At 25.6% G+C, this 25,420-nt stretch overlaps 1 protein-coding gene across 1 annotated transcript; it reads left to right on the top strand.

The window, feature by feature from the left end:
- Nucleotides 1–269: 269 nt before the first annotated feature.
- LOC122499592 lies at nt 270–25,271 on the top strand. The gene is made up of 6 exons (XM_043608040.1): nt 270–417; nt 626–746; nt 18,185–19,123; nt 19,394–23,200; nt 23,919–24,143; nt 25,265–25,271. The coding sequence occupies exons 1-6, from the start codon at nt 270–272 to the stop codon at nt 25,269–25,271; spliced, it is 5,247 nt and encodes a 1,748-aa protein (XP_043463975.1).
- Nucleotides 25,272–25,420: the final 149 nt, after the last annotated feature.

The raw sequence follows: 25,420 nt of genomic DNA on the forward strand, positions 1-25,420 counted from the left end.
AAAAATTTAATTTAAAAGATTTTAAATTTCGTTTTATTTTGTAATTAACTGAAAATTGTTAATAAGCAGTATTTTTAGATATTAATAGAATAAAAAGATATACGCCCCTGTTTTTTTGGCAAGTTACTAATATTTTGAAGTATCTAACAAATAAATTCGAATCAAGAATAATAGTTTTTTTTATTATATTTCTAATGTTACTAACTTCATATTAATTTGAACGTCAAGTATATGTTTCAAAGGAAATAAAAGCAAATATCTTTTCAATCATGTATATTCTGGTGAAATGGGTGAATCATAATAATTCTTTCACGGTTTTAAAAGAAACAGACGAATATGCGTCGAAGAAAATTGGCGAAATAATAAATGTTCTTTACGGAAAGGAAGCACATGAAGGAGAAATTCTGTGTCGAAACGGTAAACTTTAATTAAAGAAACCTAACCTTACATAAATAAATTAATAATTGCGTTTTTAGAATCTTATAAAACAAATTTATTCTATTTAATTTAAAAGTCATTCAATCCATAAATAATTAAATTCCATAAATAAAACTTTATTAAAAAATAAGATTTATTTTAATAGAAATAAAAAAATAATTTTCTGTATTACATTTTTACTTTTTAGAGAGTAAAGCATTTTTGAATAAATTAGAAGTAAATAATAAAGGAGAATTAGTAACAAAAAAGGCGAAGGAAATTCAGAAAATTAAGAAAAATCAAGAATCAAATGGTCAGGATAAAAAAAGGTGAGTAATCATAAAGTCGAATGAAGTGATTTCAACAAAAGTTAAAATCGTGACTTCCTTGGGCGAAACCGAACAAAAACCAGTCCCATGCAGAGGTACAAATATTTTGACTTTTACTAAAGAAAAAAATTTAAATTAAAATTAAAAATAAAATCATCAATTGAAATATTCGGAAGAAATTTATAAAACATTAGTAATTGAATTTTGCAGAAGAATATTAATATTTATAAAGATAATTGAAATTTTGAAGAGAATTTAAAAAAAAATTAACAATATTAAAGTCCGTATTCCGTTTTCATATATATATTTTGTCTGTTCGCTTTTAGTATGGCTGTTCGCCGTTAGAGGGAGCAAAACGCCCCCCGCTGCGAGGGCTACTTGGAATTGAGTCCCGAGCAACCTTCACAGCGGGGGTCGCTTGGACCCTTAAACCCTCATTAGGAAAAACTGCTAATGATTTTTTCTATAAAATATAAATTTTTTAAATTGTAACATTTTTTATTTTTCATTAACATATTTAAATTCCTTACTTTCTCACGATTTTATACATATGTTGTTTACCAAAAAAATGTTAAAATTTAAAGATTAAGTCAAATATTTATTTAATAATAGGTATGGTTTTTGGTAGAGTTAACTTCATTCTATGTATCTGGAAAAATAATAAATTTTTTTAATTTTAACATTTTTTGGTAAACAACATATGTATAGAATCGTAAGAAAGTAAGGAATTTAAATATGTTAATAAAAAATAAAAAATGTTACTTTTTAAAAAATTTGTATTTTTATAGAAAAAGTCATTAACAGTTTCCCTTAATGAGGGTTTAAGGGTCCGAGCGATCCCCGCTGTGAGGGTTGCTCAGGACTCAGTTTTGACTTAGTGTGCCGTATGGTGGGGGAAGGCTTCTTTCCCTCACGGGCCTTACTTGGACATCACTCCTTGTATGTAGTGTAGAGAGTTAACAATCGTGCTTCGTGAGTGGTATATTCATTTTTTGAATATATCACATTACTATTTGATATACTTTTTTTTATTTTGGATAACATTAGATATTTTCTTTTCTTTTTTTTGTATAATTTCTCTACAATTTGTAGAGAGTCAATTAAAGTGTTTCGTGAGAGGTAAAGTTATATTTTTTTAAATATTATATTATCATTTGATATAGTATTTTTTTTAATTTTGAATTTAAAGGATAAAGAAATTGACATTCTTTTTCTGTTTTGAATAAAATTTGATATTTTTTCTGTTTTGAATAACATTTGATTTTTTTATTTAAAAGATAAGAAAAGAAATATTGGATAAAATTGAAATTTGGATATTGGATGAAATAAAGATAAGAAAAGAAATATTGGATAAAATTAAAATTTGGATATTGGATGAAATAAATGATAAAAAAGAAATATTGGATAAAATTGAAATTTGGATATTGGATGAAATAAATGATAAAAAAGAAATATTGGATAAAATTGAAATTTGGATATTGGATGAAATAAAAGATAAGAAAAGAAATATTGGATAAAATTGAAATTTGGATATTGGATGAAATAAAAGATAAGAAAAGAAATATTAGATAAAATTGAAATTTGGATATTGAATGAAATAAAAGATAAGAAAAGAAATATTGGATAAAATTGAAATTTGGATATTGAATGAAATAAAAGATAAGAAAAGAAATATTGGATAAAATTGAAATTTGGATATTGGATGAAATAAAAGATAAGAAAAGAAATATTGGATAAAATTGGAATTTGGATATTGGATGAAATAAAAGATAAGAAAAGAAATATTGGATAAAATTGAAATTTGGATATTGGATGAAATAAAAGATAAGAAAAGAAATATTGGATAAAATTGAAATTTGGATATTGGATGAAATTGGAATTTAAAGTATTTAAAATTTAAAATGGATTAAAGAGAAATATATATATTGGATGAAATTGGAATTTGATGCATTTAAAATGGATTAAAGAGAAATATATTGAATGAAATTGGAATTTGACGTATTTAAAATGGAATAAAGAGAATATATTGGATAAAATTGGAATTTGACGAATTTGAAATAGATCAAATAGAATATATTGGATAATATTGAATTCAGGCTTATTGGATATGTAAATTGGATGAATTTGGAATTTGACGAATTTGTCAAATTGAAATATTAAATAGAATATATATTGGATAAAATTGAATTTAGGGCTTATTGGATATGTATATTAAATAAAATTGGAATTTGACATATTGAAAATGAATTAAATAGAATATTGGTTGTTGAATTCAAAAACATTGTTTTATGGGTTAAATATGATTTGATTGGTTAAATATTGATATGTTGGTTAAATAATAAAATATTGGATAAAATTGGAATGTGGCTTATTTGAAATGGAGTAAATACACTTTATTAGTTGAAATCTTGAATATTGTTTTATGAGTTAAATATTGGTTAGTTTGTATTATTGATATAGGAGACAATGATTTTGTAAGAATTTATGAAATTGTGATGTAGAAAATATAAATTGGGAAAACGTAATTATTATTATCAAAACCCACAAATTGGAATTAAAATTAGATTAAGAAGAAAATATTGATTAAAAAATGTCGAGCATAGAAGGACATGTTAATTTAAGTGCTAGAGAATATAAAGAAATACTTAATAATAAAAAAATGTTAAGTGATAATCATATTTCTGAATTTGGAAAAATTTTGGAAAGAGAATCAAATTCTATGTTTAGAATGCAAAGTACTTTATTTGTAAATGAAGATCTGCTTGAATATATTTGACCTATTGGAGTAGACGAAAAACATATTTAAATACTATTTAGTGGTCATAATAAGAGTGGTCATTGGATTTGTACGTATTATGATGGAGTAAGAATTTATATTCCTTGATAAATTTTACATCCGTTTTCATTTATTTTGTTGTAATAAATTTTACGAGGCCTTATGCGGTTTAAACAATTTTATTTATTTTGACGACGTTTCGATACATTGAGTATCCTCTTCAGGTCAAATAATTGAAAATAAGAAACAAACAGTCGTTCAGTCATTTCATCGAAAAAACAAAATAAAACAGAAACACCTCATAAAGAGAGTTTCCATTAATTTATTATTATTATTATTTTTTTTCGATGAAATGACTGAACGACTGTTTGTTTTTTATTTTCAATTATTTGACCTGAAGAGGATACTCAATATATCGAAACGTCGTCAAAATGAATAAAATTGTTTACACCGTATAAGGCCTCGTAAAATTTATTACAACAAGAATTTATATGTTTGATAGTCTTAATGAAAAATGTCTGAATGGAGATCAGTTGTATTATTTAAGTAGATTATATCCTTTTAAGCCACCAGTAGTTTTTGTTACTGTTGATCAACAACCAATGGGTAGTGTTGAATGCGGAGTATATGCAATAGCATGTGCAACATCATTATTTTATAATGTTATGCCAAACACTGTTAATTACGAAAGCATAAATAACAAAATGAGGCAGCATTTAAAAAATGTTTTAAGATAATCGTCTATGTCAGTTTTCAGAGATGAGAAGATCGAATATGAGACATTCGATTGTAGAGTGTGATTAGAAGCGTCTTTTGAAATATTAAAAAACAAATTCTTATAATTTTTTGAAGGCACACCCTTGGAATAATGTAAATAATAATAAAATTGTAACAATGGAGCTGTCAAAGGATAAGTGTTCTTTGAATAAAAAAAATTATAATAATTTTAATTCAATTAGTAATAATGATAATAGAGGCTGTACAATTGAGCACTCCAAAAGTAAATTAACCATATTAAAGTCCGTATTCCGTTTGCATATATATATTTTGTCTGTTCGCATTTAGTTTGTCTGTTCGCCGTTAGAAGGGACATAGAGCCCCCTGCTGCGAGGGCTACTTGCAATTGAGTCCCGAGAAACCTTCATAGCGGGGGTCGCTCGGACCCTTAAACCCTCATTAAGGAAAACTGCTAATGACTTTTCTATTAATAATGAAAAATATAAATTTTTAAATAGTAACATTTTTAACTTTTAAATTAACATATTTAAATTCCTTACTTTTTTACGATTTTATACATATGTGACTGTCCACGAGAAAACACGGCTTAGCTCCCAAACGTGAATTTCACAGGGCGAGCGATTGAAGTACTACGATTGAAGTTAACTACGCTTGACATACCCATCTTTAAAACGATATATTGTCGAAAATAATTGATATTTTTAACTTTCGACTTTTGCATCTGAAAAAGCAACATAAAATCTATCGATTACCATAAAAAATCAAATTGATTTTTTGGAACCAAGCCGTGTTTTGACGTGGACAGTCGACGATTGAAGTTAACTACGCTTGACATACCCAGCTTTAAAACGATATATTGTCGAAAATAATTGATATTTTTAACTTTTGACTTTTGCATTTGAAAAAGCAACATAATATCTGCCGATTACCATAAAAAATCAAAATTGATTTTTTGGACCTAAGCCTTGTTTTCTCGTGGACAGTCACATATGTTGTTTACCAAAAAAATGTTAAAATTTAAAGATTAAGTTAAATGGTATTTGCTTCAAATATTGCAAATATTGGGTCAAATAGCATTAAAGTGATTTAGATAAAACCTATGTGAAACAGTAAATATTTATTTAATAATAGGTATATGGTTTTTGGTAGAGTTAACTTCATTCTATGTATCTGGAAAAAATAATTAATTTTTTTAATTTAAACTTTTTTTGGTAAACAACATATGTATAGAATCGTGAGAAAGTAAGGAATTTAAATATGTTAATGAAAAATAAAAAATGTTACTATTTAAAAAAATTATATTTTATAGAAAAAGTCATTAACAGTTTTCCTTAATGAGGGTTTAAGGGTCCGAGCGATCTCCGCTGTGAGGGTTGCTCGGGACTTAGTTTCAACTTGGTGTGCCGTATGATGGGGGAAGGCTACTTCCCCTCACGGGACTAACTGGGATATCTCACCTTGTATGTACACTGAAAGAATTTTTGGGGGAGGCTGCTGACTTTTAATGTCCGAAATTAGTGCCCCTTGCTCGGGGCTCTCAGCTCACCTCAAAAAAGCGAGCATCTACTCCCGAAAGGTGAGCTGCTGCACCTGAGGAGTTGCTGCTTACCTTTCGAGAGTAGATTCTCGCCTTTTTGAGGTTAACTGCGAGCTTGAGGCAGCGAGCTCTAGCGGCACTAATGTAAAGCCTGCAGCCTCCCAAAAATTCTTTTAGTGTAGTGTAGAGAGATAACGATAGTGCTTCGTGAGTGGTATATTTATTTTTTGAATATATCACATTACTATTTGATATAGTTTTTTTTATTTTGGATAACATTAGATATTTTCTGTTTTTTATATAATTTCTCTACAATTTGTAGAGAGTTAATTAAAGTGTTTCTTGAGTGGTATAGATATATTTTAAAATATTATATTACCATTTGATATAGTTTTATTCATTTTGAATTTAAAGGATAAAGAAATTGACATTTACTTTTTTCCTGTTTTGAATAACATTTGATTTTTTTATTTAAAAGATAAGAAAAGAAATATTGGATAAAATTGAAATTTCGATTGATTGGATGTTGGATGGAATTTGAAGTATTTAAAATGGATTAAGGAGAAATATATTGGATGAAATTGGAATTTAACGTATTTAACCCCTTGAAAAAAATTTTAATGCATTTTTATGAAACTTGGTACCCTAAGGTTTCTGGGATCGCTAATTACAAATCTGACATCAGTTTTTCGAAATTTAAAATGGCGGATCCAAGATGGCGGAAATTTTTTTTAAAATTTGTCGAATTTGCTTGAAACTTGTTACTCAGGGGTTTTAAGGGTCGCTGATTACGAATCTAACATTAGTTTTCCAAAATTCAAAATAGCGGTTCCAATATGGCGGACAACGAAATAAAAAATTGATCAGATTGGCTTGAAACTGAATACTTGAGGATTTTCAGGGTCGCTGATTACGAATCTGAAATCAGGTTGAGTCGCGCAACATGAATCGAAAATGTGCTGCAACGCGCCCTCTTTTTTCTCAGTGCACTTACGAAAAAATCCTTAAATCGCACACTGGGTGTGCGACACCCGGGGACTTTTAAGTGTGTTCTTTAAGCTGGAATAGGATATTATCTTTTTGAAAAATTATCTTATATTGCTCAGTTACATCTATTTTGAAGGAAAATAGGTTTCATAATGATTTATTTAATATTAATAATTAAAAAAGAGTTTTTTTATACTACTGGAATCACCTTAAACCAAAAACTGGGTGTCAGACAAGCAGAAATTTTTCGCCGTCAACTTCATAAAGTTATCAAATACACAAAGACACTTAACAGACTAATATCAATCACGAAACATGAAGTTAAGTGCAAAATGTACTGTCCAATATCAACACATGTTCAATTTTTACGAATTTAAATGAGATATTAGAGTAAAAAGCTAGAATATGGGTGTCGCACACCCAGAGTGCGGTTTAAGGGTTAATGTTAATATTTCCAAGCATGTGAGTCCTTAGAAGCATTTGGGATAAATAATAATTAATTATTTTACCCAATTAATGGTATATTAGTCTCAAATAAAATAATGATTTATTATGAATATTTGATACAAACAAATCTGTAGTTCTTTGGAAAAATTATTTTCTTGATTCAAATAAATATTTGAATTAAAAGAACATGAATTACTGAATCAAGCAATTTTCATAATAATTGATTTGAAGCAATATTTATGAATTTTAATTATTCCATTTATTTGACCTAAGTAATGCAAATTTGGTAAAAATAACTAAGTAATAGATAATAGACAAATAAAATATTTAATTGAATCAAACAATTTTTTCCATTTTTATTATTAATATTGATAATAATAGTTTAATATACCGACAGATTAGCTCAGTCGGATAGATGCCTCGCTTGGCGGTCGTTTTAAGGACCATGGGTAAGTACCCTTGGTTCGCGCCCTTTTGGCTTGGTATTTTTGCGGCACGTGAGACAATCTGACCGGGAGGTTTGACGTCGAGGTATAATGATGTGCACCGTCGATTATTGTCCGGTACACACCATTAGAACTCGACTGTCGATAAACCGGTTGTACTCAGGAGAGGTTTTCTACAGTTTCCCTCTACACTGGCGAGAAAACCCATTAGACGGGTGATCCAGGCAAATGCGAGTACTCCTAATTTTTAAGTCGCTCGGTAGGCGCAAAAATTTAGTATTAAGTAAAATTTAAGAAATGTTTGTAACAAATGTTCTACGGTTGTAAAAACACTTGTATAGCCAAGATTGTAGGCTTAAGACGGGTGTATAAACAAATAAATTTAAAAAAATAATAATAATTTAATATTAATAATACTATAAAGAAAAGGGCCCCACGATGGTCAGGGTTTTAATTTAATTTTCTACAATTTGAACTGTATAAAATATTTTTTGAATTGTATGTTGAATAAAAGTAGGGGAGGATGGGGCAAGATTAGTTAGGTAAGACCTTTTCGGATCATGTTATAAAAAATCAGTAAATTTTCGTTTTCTTTATTTTATTGGATTTAGACTATTTAATATTGATATCTGAAAGTAATAACAATATGTTCTGAACATTTTCTAAATTTCAATATTGAATAAAAATTCGTCTGAACTAGAACCTGAAAGTTAACCAATTTTCTTCAGACGACCACCAATTTCTTGGTCAATAAGCTTCATTTTTCCGTATACGTGACCTGGTCTATGAAAAGGGACCTTACGTGTCAAAAAATCATTTTTTACTTTTTTGTTGATTCGGATAGGGTTTGAAATGCTCTTTAAGATGGTGAAAACCAAAAAATCATAAGTTGATTAGAAGTTTTTAAAAAAAATTTAAAAGTTAAAAAAACAAGAGTAAAAATACGAAAAAACTGATTTTTTTATTATACAAATTAAAATAACGAAGACGATAATCTTTTTATTATTTAGAAAAGTTGACAGTTTCTTTGACAACTGTCAACAGTTAAAATTCAAATTTGTTATCATATTCGTAATCAGCGAAAAAAACCCTTACAAACATGTGTCACTTATTTATACTTATTGTTGCAAGTTAGAAAACTTAGATTATTTTTTCTATGTTTGGGGAGTTTGTAATTAATTTATATAAACAATTAGTAAAAAAAAATTTCATTACTTGTATGTTATTTATTTAGATACTGTGATTCACGGTGAAGAAAATAAGCCTAAATTGATTAAAAAATATTAATATTTAAAAAAGTTACAAGGGTTTTTCTAAGTTAAACTTTAACTGCTGTTTTCTCGAAAACGTAAGGTCCCTTTTCCCTTTCAGGTCACATATAATTACGCACCATTGTGTATATCAACCTAAAAAGAACAATTAAACATTTTTTTATAATTTCCAGTCGCATTAGCAGGATTTTTCCGTGCCAAACTAGCTCTAACTATTCTTGACCCATGGGGGAGTACGGAACCCATATTTCAAATTTTCCTTAAATTTTGTGAAACAACGTGAATTTAATTGAAAATAAATACGATATTCGTGTTCAGCAAGAATATATTAAAGCGTGATTAAGATTACGTTGACATTTTAGAAAAATAGGTGTTTTATAAAAATAAACTCCTAACTTCGCAAATGGTGGCAGATTGACTTCTAATTTTTACTATCATCTGTTAGGGGTCGTCCATAAGCCACGTAGCCCCACTTTTTGGGAATGTTGACCCTCCCCCCGTAGTACGCTATTACATGTAGGGGAGAGTGGGGCAAGACGGGATACTTAAGGTTTAAAGCGCAAAAAAACGAAAATTATCGAATATATACTTTATTATTATTTTTAATTATCATTCTTGGAAATCAGTCTTTCGTAAAAAAGGCGTACAAAGGCTATCTGTTTCTTAAAAAAGCTTATAATTAATAATATTGAAAAAATTGCAAATCTCCCCATCTTGCCCCACCGGCGGGTAAGGTGGGGTACTAACAAAAAACAACCTATTTCTGTCGACAAATTTTACAAGTAAAAGTTGCATCTTCATCTTCATGCATAACTGCAGTGAGCCCATTGGCCGCAGACAAAAAAAGCAGGCCAGCCTTCATTTGAGTCTAAATAATAACCATTACAATAGAGACAAGGTGTATTTTCCACTTTACCATCGCTAATTGATGATTTAACCTGACAAGCTTTTTTCTTTTTGGTCACTCTTATTTTATTCAGTCTTGATTTTAGTAGTTTTCTTAACTTCTCTTATTTTTTTTGCTTAATTTGTGAACCCCGTCTTGCCCCACTCTCCCCTACCCCATCTTGCCCGCACCTACGAAATTTAATAAAACGATTAATTACTGCAATTTACGATTCAACAAAGAAAAAAAACATATGCTTCTCTTCTTCTGTAACCCTTGACAGTTAGAAAAAAATTTATACAGTTCATTAACTGTTATTATTAAATAATAAACGCCTCCTAAAAAAAGTGAAAAAATGACAAGAAAATCGTCGAAAACAGTTTTTTTAGTAAAACAGATAAAAGATTTGTTCTCATGGCTTTTAGGTTTTATAAACAAGAAACTATCGTCTCGGTGCAGTATTGTGTAAAATATAATCGCGATTGGTTAATTCGTTTGTTAAATAGGGCCGGTACCCCGTCTTACCCGCTACCCCGTCTTGCCCCACTCTCCCTTATTAGCGCCATTTTTTCCCTTTGTCGTAGTCAATTGCTTGACCCCCCTCCCCTTCAAGAGGTTACATGGTTTATGAATGGCCCCTTAGTGTTAAGACACGAAAATATCATGAATGTTTCAACGTTTAACATATTTCTTAGAATTGTTAAAATTTCGACATCCATTCTTACATTTGTGGAACGCTATCAGATTTAATTTTCTAAATATTATTAAAAAAAAGAATGAAATTAGTGTGAAAAATACTTAATTGAAGTATTATTGTTTCTGTTTGACGATAACTGTTACTATTTAGAAATATGATACAAACCTTTTTAAAAAAACGGTTTATGAGAAATAGTATTCAATATTATGATTTGTTTATTTTATGAAGTAGAAAGAAAATTTTTCAATAATTGTTAAGTAATTACTATATAAGACTATGTAAAAATTATGCATAATTTGTTAATTTTTTTTAAATGATATTGAATGCATTGGGTACTATTAATTAAAATTATTGCAAAACTTATTTATTTTCTTACATTATTTTTAAGATGATCAGGGTTCTTATGTTATGGCAGTTGCGCCCAGCAAGTATTCACGCGCGTTTACGCGCGTTTGTTTTAGCTAGTTTAGAAAATAATTGATTTTCTATGATGAACTTTCTTACGTTTAAAGATAATTGAATTTTGCAAAGAATCTTATCAAAACTTTTGAAAATAATTAAATTTCTAGCATGAATTTTATTATTTATGAAGACAATACAAATTTTAACCAAAAATTTAAAAGAATTGAATTTCCGCGAAGAATTTTATTACTTTTCAAAGTAATTAAATTTTTATGATGAATTTTATTTATAAAATTTTTACAAAAAATTAAAAAAATTTTTTTGAATTTAATTGAATTTTGCAGAAGAATTTTGATATTTATAAAGAAAATTGAAATTTTAAGGAGAATTTAAAAAAAAATTTTTGAAAATTGAATTTCTGTAAAGAATTTTCTTACTTTTGAAGATAATTGAATTTTGGAAAGAATTTTATCAGAACTTTTGAAATTAATGAAATTTTTATAATGAATTTTATTTATAAAATTTTGACGAAAAATTAAAAAAAAAATTTTTGAATTTAATTGAATTTCTGCGAAGAATTTTATTACTTTTAAAAATAATTGAATATTAAAGAAAAATTTTATTATTTATATCGAGAATAGAAATTTTGACAAGAATTTTATTAAAATTTTTGTTAAATAATTGAATTGCGGATAATAATTTTATTATTTATAAAAGTAATTGACATTTTAAAGAGAATTTTCAAAAAAATGTTAAAAATACCTAATTAAAATTTTGCTATGAATTTTATTAATTGTTTAAATATTTTATTTTAGATTGTTTGATATTAATGTATCTGTTGTCGAGAAATGTGATTTATTTTTACAATTTTGACAATTCGTGTTTCCTTTTTGTCGTTTTTTTCTAAAATTTCATGCCACTCTTTTCTGACTTTTTCGAAAATTTTATGCGACTTTTTGTGACTTTTCTTGTAAATTTATGCGACTAAAGCGACTTTTTTTGAGTCTTAAAGACGATCCGAGCCCTGAATTAAAATTAAAATTAAAATTAAAATTAACTATAATAATCTTCGTATCCGGATTTCACGATCTCTGTCCACACCTGAAGTTAGACTTTTGTGGATTCTTTTGTTTTTTTGTGAATACTATAGTTTTGACATGTTTATCTTTTTGTATCATTCTGAGGTTATAGATTGATTTGATGCAAAATAATAAATAATCGCGTTTTTTCCTTTGCGTAATTGTGAAGTGAAATTATTATTATCAAAAATAAGAAGTGAGTGAGAATAAGAAGATGAAATAATATTATTGCAGAAATATAAAGATCAGCAAAGATTGGTAAGTTTTATGTATGTAATATATATATTTTATTATTTTTTATGATTAAAGTTTATTATTTTTATTATTATTATTATTATTATTATTATTATTATTAAAAAATTAATTAAAATTAAATAAATTAAATTATTATTTTAAAATATTAGTATTAAAAAAATATAACAAAAAATAATATTTATTTGTTGTTGATTCAAATAATTTTTGTTATGTATCTTTTATGAGACTTTCGACTTTTTTAAGCGAATTCCTATTTGAATGTAATTCTAAACTAAATAGATAAAAAAATTTTAATTTAAATTTTCGAATTTCTCCATTTTCTCCGAGTGATTTCTTAGTTAAATGTAAAATTATATTTTAAAAAACAATTTAATTAATTAATTAAAATGTATAAATAAATTTATTTAATTATTAGATATTAATAATATTTATACAAATTATAAAAGAATTAAAATTATTAAATAAAATTAATAAATTAAATTTATAAACAAACTAAAAAAATTAATTAAAATTTAAATTAATAAATAATAATTATTTAATTATTTAAAATATTATTAAAAAAAATATTTATTTGATTCAAATAATTTTGCTACGTATTTTTTATGAGATTTTCGATTTTTTAGCGATTTTCTATTCGAATATTTACATAAATAAATTATTAAATTATTATTATTTAAAAAAATTATTATTATTCAAAAAAAATATTTATTTGATTCAAATAATTTTTGCTATCAATTTTTTTGAGCGATTTCCTATTCGAAAAATTTATTTATTTATTTATTTCCTATTTTTCCTACACTAATTAATTAATAATTAAAAATAAATAATTTTTTATTTAATTATTTCAAATAAATTTTTTGAGCGATTTCCTATTTGAAAAATTTATTTATTTATTTCTTATTTTTCCTACACTAAATGGAAAAAAATTTACATAAATAAATTATTAAATTATTATTATTAAAAAAAATTATTATTATTCAAAAAAAATATTTATTTGATTCAAATAATTTTTGCTATCAATTTTTTTGAGCGATTTCCTATTCGAAAAATTTATTTATTTATTTATTTCCTATTTTTCCTACACTAATTAATTAATAATTAAAAATAAATAATTTTTTATTTAATTATTTCAAATAAATTTTTTGAGCGATTTCCTAATTGAAAAATTTATTTATTTATTTCTTATTTTTCCTACACTAAATGGAAAAAAATTTATTTACATAAATAAATTATTAAATTATTATTATTTAAAAAAATTATTATTATTCAAAAAAAATATTTATTTGATTCAAATAATTTTTGCTATCAATTTTTTTGAGCGATTTCCTATTCGAAAAATTTATTTATTTATTTATTTCCTATTTTTCCTACACTAATTATTTAATAATTAAAAATAAATAATTTTTTATTTAATTATTTCTTATAAATTTTTTGAGCGATTTCCTATTTGAAAAATTTATTTATTTATTTCTTATTTTTCCTACACTAAATGGAAAAAAATTAATAATTAAAAATAATACTTATTTCATTCAAATAATTTTGTTTTGTATTTTTTGAGCGATTTTCTATTCGAATATTTACATAAATAAATTAAATTATTATTATTTAAAAAAATTATTATTATTCAAAAAAAATATTTATTTGATTCAAATAATTTTTGCTATCAATTTTTTTGAGCGATTTCCTATTCGAAAAATTTATTTATTTATTTATTTCCTATTTTTCCTACACTAATTAATTAATAATTAAAATTAAAAGTTTTTTATTTAATTATTCAAATAAAATTTTTTGAGCGATTTCCTATTTGAAAAATTTATTTATTTATTTCTTATTTTTCCTACACTAAATGGAAAAAAAATTATTAATTTAAAAATTTCGAATTTTTCGATTTTTTCAAAGCGACTTCTTACTTGAATGTCACAAAAAATGAAAAAACAATAATAATTTAATTAATTAATTTTTTAATTAATTAATTATTAAAATTAAATAATTTTTTATTTAATTATTTTCAAATAAAATTTTTTGAGAGATTTCCTATTTGAAAAATTTATTTCCTATTTTTCCTACACTAAATGGAAAAAAAATTAATTTAAATTTCGAATTTCTTTTCGAATTTCTTGATTTTTTCCAAGCGATTTCTTACTTGAATGTAATATTAAGTTGAAAAAACAATTTTAATTATTAATAAATATTTAAATTAAATAAATTAAAATTTAAATTAATTAATTTTTAATCATTTACCTACATATTTCATTGATTTTTTTTGTTGTGGCTCAACTCTTATCCATGTTCAACCATTACTACATTTTTTTTAATTGCTTATAACTCCGAAACTTTTGGTCAAAATGTTTTACAATTTTCAGAAAAAACATTGCATTTGAGTTGATTTTTCCAACAATATGTGCAAAATCACGAAATTCGTCTTACAAAGAAACTATGAAGAAAAGTCAAAACTATGTCTAACCCTAACAACACTCCCTTAATAATATTTATTTGATTTAAATAATTTTTGCTATGTATTTTCTTACTCGAATGTAACATTAAATTGAAAAAAAAAATTCCTTAACTACATTTTTTGTGATCAGCCTGTAAAAATACATTAGTGTAGGTACTAATTTTGAGTTGATTATTAGTTCAAATAATAATGTAGAAGTTAGGGAAAAAACGTTTTTTCATTTGTTTAAAAAAATAATAATAAAAGATTTTTTAAAATTTTTCAAAAATTCCTTAAATACGTTTTCTGTGATTAGCCTGCAAAAATGCCTTAGTATACTCATTTTTGTTTAATATTACACGCATGTAATATTATTAATATTTTTAACTATAATTTATTATTATAATAAATTTTTAATGAATATATACTTATTATAACTTTTAATGAATTTGTTTCCAAGGTAGAGTAGAAGGGGGTAATGTAGTGCACTTTTCTTTCGAAGACTCCTGTGGTCGCAATTTTCAACCAATTTTGATCAATAAGTACTCGTTAGAAAGACAATGCTTCTAGCTACATTTATGGTGTACATTATTTTTTTGTAGATGTAGATGGAGCTTTTCTATATCCAAAAAACTAAAGGCACTGTTTTTCGACATTCTAAAATTTGTGGGGCAATGTAGTGCACTACTTTATTAGTGAAATAAAAAGCAGAGAATATATTGTAAACGATTTTATTTTATTAGATATAATATTAGGAACATAAGAAACTCAAAAAACTATAACTTAGTAGTGATACTCACGAGACGAGACTTTGCATGTAAAAACCGAGACGAAATCGAGACTTTGCATGGTATCATCTTGTCTCGTGGACAGCACCACTATAAACTAGAGATTTCTTTGCTTCTGTGTTAGATAAAACTGAAAGAAAACTACAAAAATGTGCAAAAAGCAAACATGGTTAAATAATACATATTTGAGGTACTCTGTATAATTGCACTACATTGTCTCCAACCCCGTGCACTACAATGCCCCCAAGCCCTTTTTTCAGGTTGACTTCAATATCTCAATAAAAACAAAATTAAACTTCAAAACAATACTAAATTTGTGTTCAGAAGTAAATTTTACATGGAAAAACAACTTACCCGATACTTTTTTAACGAGCCTTACATTTTCTTTAAGTCACTAAAAAAACGGAAATATGGTTTCGAAATCTATTGTTTTTGAAGTGACGCCACAACTTCTTTTAGAAGAAGCACAATAAAGCCAAAATGATATACATTACTATAATTTGATACCTTAACCCTACCATATTAACGGCAAGTAATTCAATTCATTCGTTTAGTCAGTAAAGCCAGTGCACTACATTACCCCCTGCACTACATTACCCCCCTCTACTCTAAATAATTGTAAAATTAAATTAAAGTTTATTATAAACCAACAATTAGCATCTCGCCCAAATTAAAAAATTATTTTATTAAAAATAATAATAATAATTTAAAAGTTTAAATATTAATTAATTATTGTTTTTATTAAATTTAAATTATTAATAATATAATAATATTAATATGTGAGATTGGGGCGAAAGGTTAAATTGTGAAAACAGTTAAAATTCATTATCTTTCGAACGGAAATAGAGCATTGCAATTTGAATTATAGAAGGGTGTTATCGCTCTAAATAAATGTCCAGAGTTATGTGAAATTCTGTTCATTTTTGTGGTGTTCATATTTAAAGTTTGTTTTCACTCTATTTTTGAAAATTTTTTCGTAAAAGAAAATATCAACTTTTAAGTATATTTTTTTAATTTATTCTCATCTTGATTTTTTTATGTCCTTATTTGGATACCCTCAAGAGATACAGGAATTTGCTAAATTTTTTTAGTTAGATTTTTAATATTTTTTTTTTTGGTGTTAAAACCAAAAATGCTCCCTGGGGGGCAATGTTAAATGTATTTTTACATGTTGTTAAAAATGTATTTTACATTTTTCGTTTTTTTGGTTTTATTTGTTTAAAAATTATTTATTTGACATTAGGCAAGTACTCTGTCAAAAAACAAAACCATTCACGTGAAGTAAACCAAAAATTTTTTTTTTATTTTTAATTTATTATTATATTTTTATTAATTAGGCAAGTACTCTGTCAAAAAACAAAACCATTCACGTGAAGTAAATCAAAATTTTTTTTTTTATTTTTAATTTATTATTATATTTTTATTAATAACTGTTCTAAAGCTTTTGTTAAATAAACACAGATCTTTTATTAACTAAAAATTAATTGTGTTTACATATAGTTTAACTTATCTACTACTTAACACCTATCAGCAAATAGTTTTAGTAGGCTAGAAATATAATTTAATATTAATCAGAAAATAGTTTTAGTAGGCTAGAAATATAATTTAACATTTCGCCCCAGCATGGGGCGAAAAGTTAAAACAAACAAAATTTTCAAAAAAGGACAAAACATGTATTTGATACGAAAATATCAGAAACTTTTTTTATTGAAAGTTGTAAAGGACAAGATGTCTTGCAATATTTTGATATATAAATATTTGCATCTAAGCGAATTATATTGTCTAAAAAAATTATTTATGCAAAATTTAACCTTCCACCCCACTTTCCCCTAAATATATTGAAATTGAAAATTCTAAAAGGTCAAAACTACTCTTTAAATTGACCTACATTTTGAGGGAAAAGGAGTTTTTTGTCAATTTTTTGACTTATAAGTCAAAACTGCCCTTAAAATTGACCTAAATTAAAAAGGAAGAGTATGTCAGAGAGAATTTCAATCTCGTCAATTTTATATCTCGTCAATTTTTGACTTATAGATGACAACTGCTTTTAAAATTGGCCTAATTTTTTAGGGCAGAGTGAATTCTCTGTTAATTTTTGATGTATATGTCAAAACTACTCTTAAAATTTACAAAAATTTTGAAAACAAAAGGAATTGTTTGTCAATTTTTGACGTGTACGTAATAACTGCCCTCAAAATTGACCTAAGTTTTGAGGGTAGAATACCTGCAGGTCAAGTCTTGACCTGTAGGTTAAAAAATCATGGTATTAGTCGTGTAAAATGGTTTTCGTCAGATTTTTTTCAAATTTTGCATACTTATTTTTTAAGTATTTATCTACAGAAAGAGACCAATTTCATTAATTTTGACGTTTCAAAGCTTAAAAAAATTAATTCAAAGTTCATACATTTTGTATAGAGGGAGCACCCAATGCATGTATTGATTTTGTTTAATAATTATTATTTAAAAATGATAACTAATCGTCAGATTTTGAAATAAAACTACCAAAGTATTCAACTAGATGAAATAAATAAAATTTTTTTAAAATAATAAATTTTGAATTATTAAAAATTATAATGATTTTAAGTAAAAATTTTTTTTCAGCAATTTTAGGTAATTCGTTTTGGTTTACATAAGAGATTTTTAGCACTTGGACATTCATCAGCGAAAAAATGGTAAGCAAAAATAAATTTTTTAGTTTGAATTCTGAAGATTTGAAAACTTTAGTTACTGAGGGATGTTATCTTAATGATAATCATATTTACAAATTTCAAGAATTATTAGGAATGCAGTCGAATCAAGCAATGAATATGCAAAGTACTCTACTTTTACATGCACCTGAAATGATTACTCCAATCGATAGAAATCAGAAACATATACAGATACTGTTTAGCATTGATAAACCTGTAAATTCAAAGAATGATGTTGGTCATTGGATTTGTACATATTATGATGGAAAACAACTTTTCATTTATGATAGTGTTAACGCTAAAAAGTTACATGCAGATCATGTAATATATTTAAGTAAACTATACCCTTTTAAGCCAAATGTATTTTTTCCACAAGTTCAAGATCAAGGTAACGGAACTGATTGTGGTTTGTTTGCAATAGCATTTGCAACATCTTTGTATTTTAATATAATGCCGAATACTGTACATTATGATCAAACAAAGATGAGAGTTCATTTGAAAGAAATGTTTCAAAATAATCGTTTGGCTCAATTTCCGGTAGTATCAAATATTTCAAATAATGTTCAAAACATAGCAATGATAACAGAGACTGAGAAGAAAAAATCTCGTGCTATAAAAGACAAAGAGAGAAAAAGAAATGAAAGACTAAAGGAAACGAATGAAGAGAAATTCGATCGACAAAGAAAAGATAAAGATAATAAGCGTCGAATTTATGAAACAGAAAATGGTAAGAAAGAAAAACTAGAAAAAAATTTAACTTGGAAAAAAAAGAAATTATCAATTGAAACAGAAATAGAGAAAGAAAAGAGACAAGAACTAAATTTGAAATGTAAAAAGAATGCATTATTATTGGAACCAGAAATGAAGAAGAAAGAGAGATTAGAAAAAAATGTATCTTGTAAAAAGAAAAAATTATCATTAGAAACAGAAATTGAGAAGAAACAGAGGCAAGAAAATAATTTAAAACTTAAAAAGGAAAAATTAATTTTGAAGGAAAAAATTGCAATTACGCCTTTAGAAGATTTTGTAGAAAATGAAGTTACAGAAAATTATTTAGGTTTGATGAATGTTAAGTGTGAATCGTGTGGTTCGTTAAATTTTTTGTGTGAAAGGCCATCAGATAAAAAATTTAGTAGTTGTTGTCATAAGGGAAAAGTTAAATTAACTGAATTACATCCTTATCCGTTGTATCTAAAAAATTTATTATGTAACTTTAGCTCTGAAGGTAAAAATTTTAAAGAAAATATTCGTTCATATAATAGTTCGTTAGCTTTTGCCAGTATGGGTGCTAAACTAGAAATTCCAAAAGGTGTTGGTCCATATGTTTTTCGTATACATGGTCAAATATATCATTCTACATATTCTTTACATCCAAATGATAATGATAAACGTAAATATGGTCAGTTGTACATAATTGACTCTAAAGAAGCTTTGCAAGACAGGGTAAATAATGAGTCTAATAAAAAATGTTTGCCAGAATTATTTTTTAATTTAGATAATTTACTTAGAATAGTTAGTCCATTTGCTAAATCGTTTAAAATAATGAGAGAAGTAGAAATCGAAGAAGAAGCACGAGCTAAATTACTAAATGTGCCGGTAAGAAATATTGAAATGTGGATTAAACGCGATAGGTCATTAAATCAGAAAACATTCAATGTTCCGTCTTGTAATGAAGTAGCTGTTATATTTGTTAGCGAAGATGGTGAACCTCCTATAGAACGTGATATATGTATATACCCAAAAGATTCTAAAAGTATACCAATTTCTAGTCTGAGCCCTAATGTTGATCCAATGACATATCCTTTAATGTTTCCTTCAGGTGATCCTGGATGGACTGTTAACATTAAACATTCTGAGGGCAACCGAAATGTTACTCCTTTACAATTTTATATGTATCGTCTTTCATACAGGGGAACTTTTAATCCATGTTTAGCATTAGGAAAATTAACGCAACAATATATAGTTGATGTTTGGTCAAAAGTAGAAGGCGAGCGCTTAAAATATATTCGTTTTCAACAAAACAAACTTCGAGCAGAAATGTATTGTGGATTAATGGACTATATAAATAATAAAGCGAGAGATGAAAATGTTCGTCCAGGAAAACTTATTATTTTACCTTCAACATTTACTGGAGGACCACGTTCTTACCAACAATCTTTTATGGATGCTATGCGATTAGTACAAGAATTTGGAAAACCAGATTTGTTTATTACAATGACCTGTAATCCAAAATGGTTGGAGATTAAAGAAAATTTGTTGGATGGAGAAATAGCGTCTGATCGACCTGATATTATAGCTAGAGTTTTTCACAAAAAAGTACAAGAGTTAATGAAAGAAATAAAAGAAAAGCAAATTTTTGGACCAGTTATTGCATTTGTTTATGTAATAGAATTTCAAAAACGTGGATTACCACATGTGCATTTAGTTTTATTTTTAAGTGAAAAAATTCGTGATGCTGAAAGTGTAGATCAAATAATATGTGCTGAAATTCCAGACGAAACAAAAAATCCAGAACTTTTTAATATTGTAAAGCAGTTTCAAGTACATGGGCCTTGTGGGAAAAAAAATATGAATTCACCATGCATGGATTCTAAGAAAAAAATTTGTTTAAAACATTATCCAAAGCCATTTTGCGTAGAAACTAATTATCATTCTAAAAATTATCCAGAATACAAGCGAAGAAATGATGGAAAACAAATTATTTTTTATAATAAAGATGGGTCAATTAAATGTACAGCGGACAATTCGATGATTGTATCATATAACCCATATTTAAGTAAAACTTTTGCATGTCATATTAATGTTGTAGCATGTGGTAGTACAGGTGGAATCAAATATTTATTTAAATATTGTTATAAAGGTCATGATTGTGCAATAGTAGGTTATAAGGATGATAATCAGGAAATGCAATATGATGAAATCCAACATTATTTAAATACACGGTATGTATGTCCACCAGAAGCAATGCATAGATTACACGAATTTCCTATGCACGAACAATCACACGCAACATATAGATTAGCTATACACTTGCCTAATCAGCAGTCAGTATGTTTTAAAGAAGGATTAGAAAAAGAAGCAGTTAATAAATTTAAAAACACGACTTTAACAGCATGGTTTAAATTAAATGCAGAAAATTCTGATGCTTGCAAGTATTTATACACAGAAATACCACATAAATATGTTTTTGTTGAATCATCAAAAACTTGGAAAATAAGAGAGCGAATTACTAAACCATTGATATGTCGTATGTATTTTGTTAGTCCAAAAGATATAGAAAGGTACTATTTGCGAGTTTTATTACTTTATGTACGTGGTGCTAAATCATTTGAAGATATAAGAACATATGAAGGTGTAACGTATAATACTTTTACAGAAGCAGCACGTGCCAGAAATTTGATGATAGATGATAATGAATGGGATAATTGTTTGTCTGAAGCTGTAAGTCTAAAATTTCCTAAAGAACTTTGTCGTTTATTTGCATATATATGTGTATTTGGATTGCCTGTAAACGCTATTAATTTATGGAATAAGTATAAAGAATATATGATTTTTGATAATAATTTACCTGAGGAAGTATCATTTCAAAAAGCATTAGTTATAATTAATGAAATTTTAAGTTTTCATGGATTTGCGTTACATCAATTTGGTTTGCCAAATATTGATCAAAAAGTTCTTAAAGATTGTGATATTGTAAATAAGGAAAATAATGAGTTAGCATTTCAATTACTTAAAAAGGAGGCTGAAACTCTTATTAAAAGTTTGAATGATGAACAGCGTAAAGTTTTTAATGATGTCATGATGGCAATACATAATGATGATTACAATAAAAGATATATTTTTCTTGATGGGCCTGGTGGAAGTGGCAAAAGTTATTTACATAATACAATTATTACTGCTGTTGAATGTGAAAAAATGGTTGCTGTATCCGTTGCATGGACAGGGATAGCTGCTAATCTTTTGAAAGGTGGACGAACGTCACATTCTATGTTTAAATTTCCCATACCAATAAACGAAGATTCAACATGTAATATAAGCGGAATGTCAAAACATGCTGAACTTTTAAGAAGTGCTAAAATCATAATTTGGGATGAAATAACAATGGCACCAAAATATGCTTTGCAAGCTATGGAATCTATGTTAAGAGATATTACAAAATGTAATAAACCATTTGGAGGTAAAGTTATTTTACTCTCAGGAGATTTTAGACAAACTTTGCCAATTGTTCCTCACGGTAGTCGCACTCATATTGTTGAGGTATGTGTGAAAAATAGTAAACTATGGCAATATTTCGAAAGTAGATCTTTACATACTAACGTTAGATTAAATATTAATGAAATTGAATTTTCAAAATGGTTATTAAATGTTGGGAATGGTACACCTAATAGTATGTTTGAAAGACAAAATAATGTTTTAGAAATTCCACAAGATTTGATTTCAAATGGGAATTTGATTGATGAAATATATGGATCATCAATAAATCCAAATGATTCGTCTGTCTATTCTTCCTGCATTCTTTCATTAACTAATGCTGAAGTATTAGACATGAATGAACAAATTTTGGCAAAATTAGAAAGCAAAGAAGTTGTTTATTATAGTATTGATTCACAGATTGATAATGATTCAAAAGACTTAAATAATATTGTTCCAGTAGAGTTTTTAAATAGTTTAACACCAGATGGTATGCCTCCTCATAAATTATCATTGAAAGTAGGATGTATAATCATGATCTTAAGGAATATGAATTTGGTTCAGGGACTATGCAATGGAACTCGATTAGTTGTAAAATCTTTATTAAAAAATGTAATTTGTGCAGAAATAATTACTGGTAAATCAAAGGGTGAAATAGTTTTTATTCCTCGTATTGATTTATCTCCTACAGAAGAAACATTTCCTTTTAAAATGGTAAGAAGACAGTTTCCAATAAGACTTGCTTATGCAATGACAATCAATAAATCTCAGGGTCAATCTTTTGATAGAGTAGGAATATATTTACCAATTTCATCATTTGGTCATGGTCAAATGTATGTTGGTTGTTCTAGAGTCAAATGTAAAAAAAATTTAAAAATTCATGTTATAAATTCGGCAGTGTATCAAAATTTAGAATTGCCAAAAAAATTATATACAAAAAATATTGTTTATCATGAAATTCTGAAATAAAATAAAATTTTTCGAAATATTCAATAGCAAATTTAAAAATTTTTGATTATAATAATAAGAAATAAGAAACAAGAAACAATATTTTTACTTATTAATTTGCATTATTTTTTATTATAATATAGTACATAGTTTCTATAGTTAAATAGAATTTTTTCTGATATTAATAAATAATCTTTAATTTTTTTAATTTTGTAATATATTTTGAGGATAATAATAATAATATTTATATTAAAGATAATGATGATATTGAAAATATACATGCAGTAAGAAAAGCTTCATGTCAGTGACAAGAAAGTATGTGAATCGCATAAATATGTCTCTCTCACACTTATAGGCAATGACTAACATGAAACTTTTCTTATTGTGGATAAAATTAAGGATAATTATTGGTTTTATTAAAGATAACTTTAAATATAAAGATTATATACAAAGAATAATGATGATATTAAGAATAAAGATAACATAAAGGATAATGATGATATTAAGGATATGAATTATTATTATGTTAAAAATAATGATGATATTGAGGATAATAATTATATTGAAGATAATGATGATATTGAGAATATGGATATAATTAAGGATAATTGGTTATATTAAAGATAATAAGGATAAAGATTATATAAAGGATAATGATGATATTAAGGATAAAGATTACATAAAGGATAATGATGATATTAAGGATAATGATGATATTAAGGATAATGATGGTATTAAGGATAATGATGATATTAAGGATATGAATTATTATTATTATTATGTTAAAGATAATGATGATATTGCATTAAGAGAAATAGATGGTGCGGGGTACTATATAGATATTATATTTGATAATACCAGGTACCATATTTGATGCTACAAATACGGACAGCTATCTAGATTGTACTAAGTAACATTTTGATTGTTGTGGGTAACATAACTATATTTTTATAACATGGTATACTGGGTAAAATCTACTTTTTAACATCAAAGTTTTACCATCCATTTCTTTTAGTGCATGAGGATAAAGATTATAACATTATAAAAAATAACAATGATATTAAGGATATTATTATGAATATTATTAAATTATTAAAGATAATTAATGGGATTTTTACATTTAGCTCCAATTGTTAAATAACATTAATGTTACTATTTCCTTAAGTTCGTTTAATAAATTGTAAGTATTCATAATGATTTGTTTCTACAAATTTTGTTTTATATATTAATTAAAAAGTTATAAATATTTTTTAAACAAATATTTTTACTATCTATAAAAATAAAATATATAATGTGATAACAATAATACACAATATAACATTTTAATACAAAATATTTTATTTATATAATTTTTATATTTATATTTTTTATTATTATTAATAATAATAAAAGTAATAATGAAAGTAAAAATAAAAAAAGGCATAATACCATGCCTTTATCTTGGATATTGGTGTTTCAAACAATTGTTTGAAATGTCAAATTAAAAAAAGGTGTGGATTAAGCATTTCAACCAATATTGAGTTGAGTAAGTAATATTTTTATATATTTAATTAAAAACTAAATAATTTATTTTAGAAATAATTTTTAAAAAATTATATAATTTATTTATAATCAATTATTTTTATTTATTACAGATGCTGAAGCATTATATTAATGCAAAAATCAGATATTTATAAAAAAAGGAAAAGAAAATTATTACTATTAAATTAAATAAGAGTAATTTAGAAATCCTAAAAAATTTGGATAGCTAATAATTAAAGGTTATTTTCAAACTACAATTATAAAAAAATGGAGTAGGATAAGATGATAAAAAATGTAAGTTTTTATTATATTAAGATGTAATATTTAGTCTTTTATTAATATAATACATACACATTATGAATTATTATTATATTAATAATTTTTAAAAAATTATATAATTTATAATCAATTATTTTTATTTATTACAGATGCTGAAGCATTATATTAATGCAAAAATCAGATATTAATAAAACATTTGGAAAAGAAAATTATTACTATTAAATTAAATTAAATAAGAGTAATTTAGAAATCTTAAAAAATTTGAATAGCTAATAATTGATGGTTATTTTTAAACTACAATTATA

Source organism: Leptopilina heterotoma, unplaced genomic scaffold (assembly GCF_015476425.1).
Source record: "Leptopilina heterotoma isolate Lh14 unplaced genomic scaffold, ASM1547642v1 Lhet_17, whole genome shotgun sequence".
Lineage (NCBI taxonomy): Eukaryota > Metazoa > Arthropoda > Insecta > Hymenoptera > Figitidae > Leptopilina > Leptopilina heterotoma.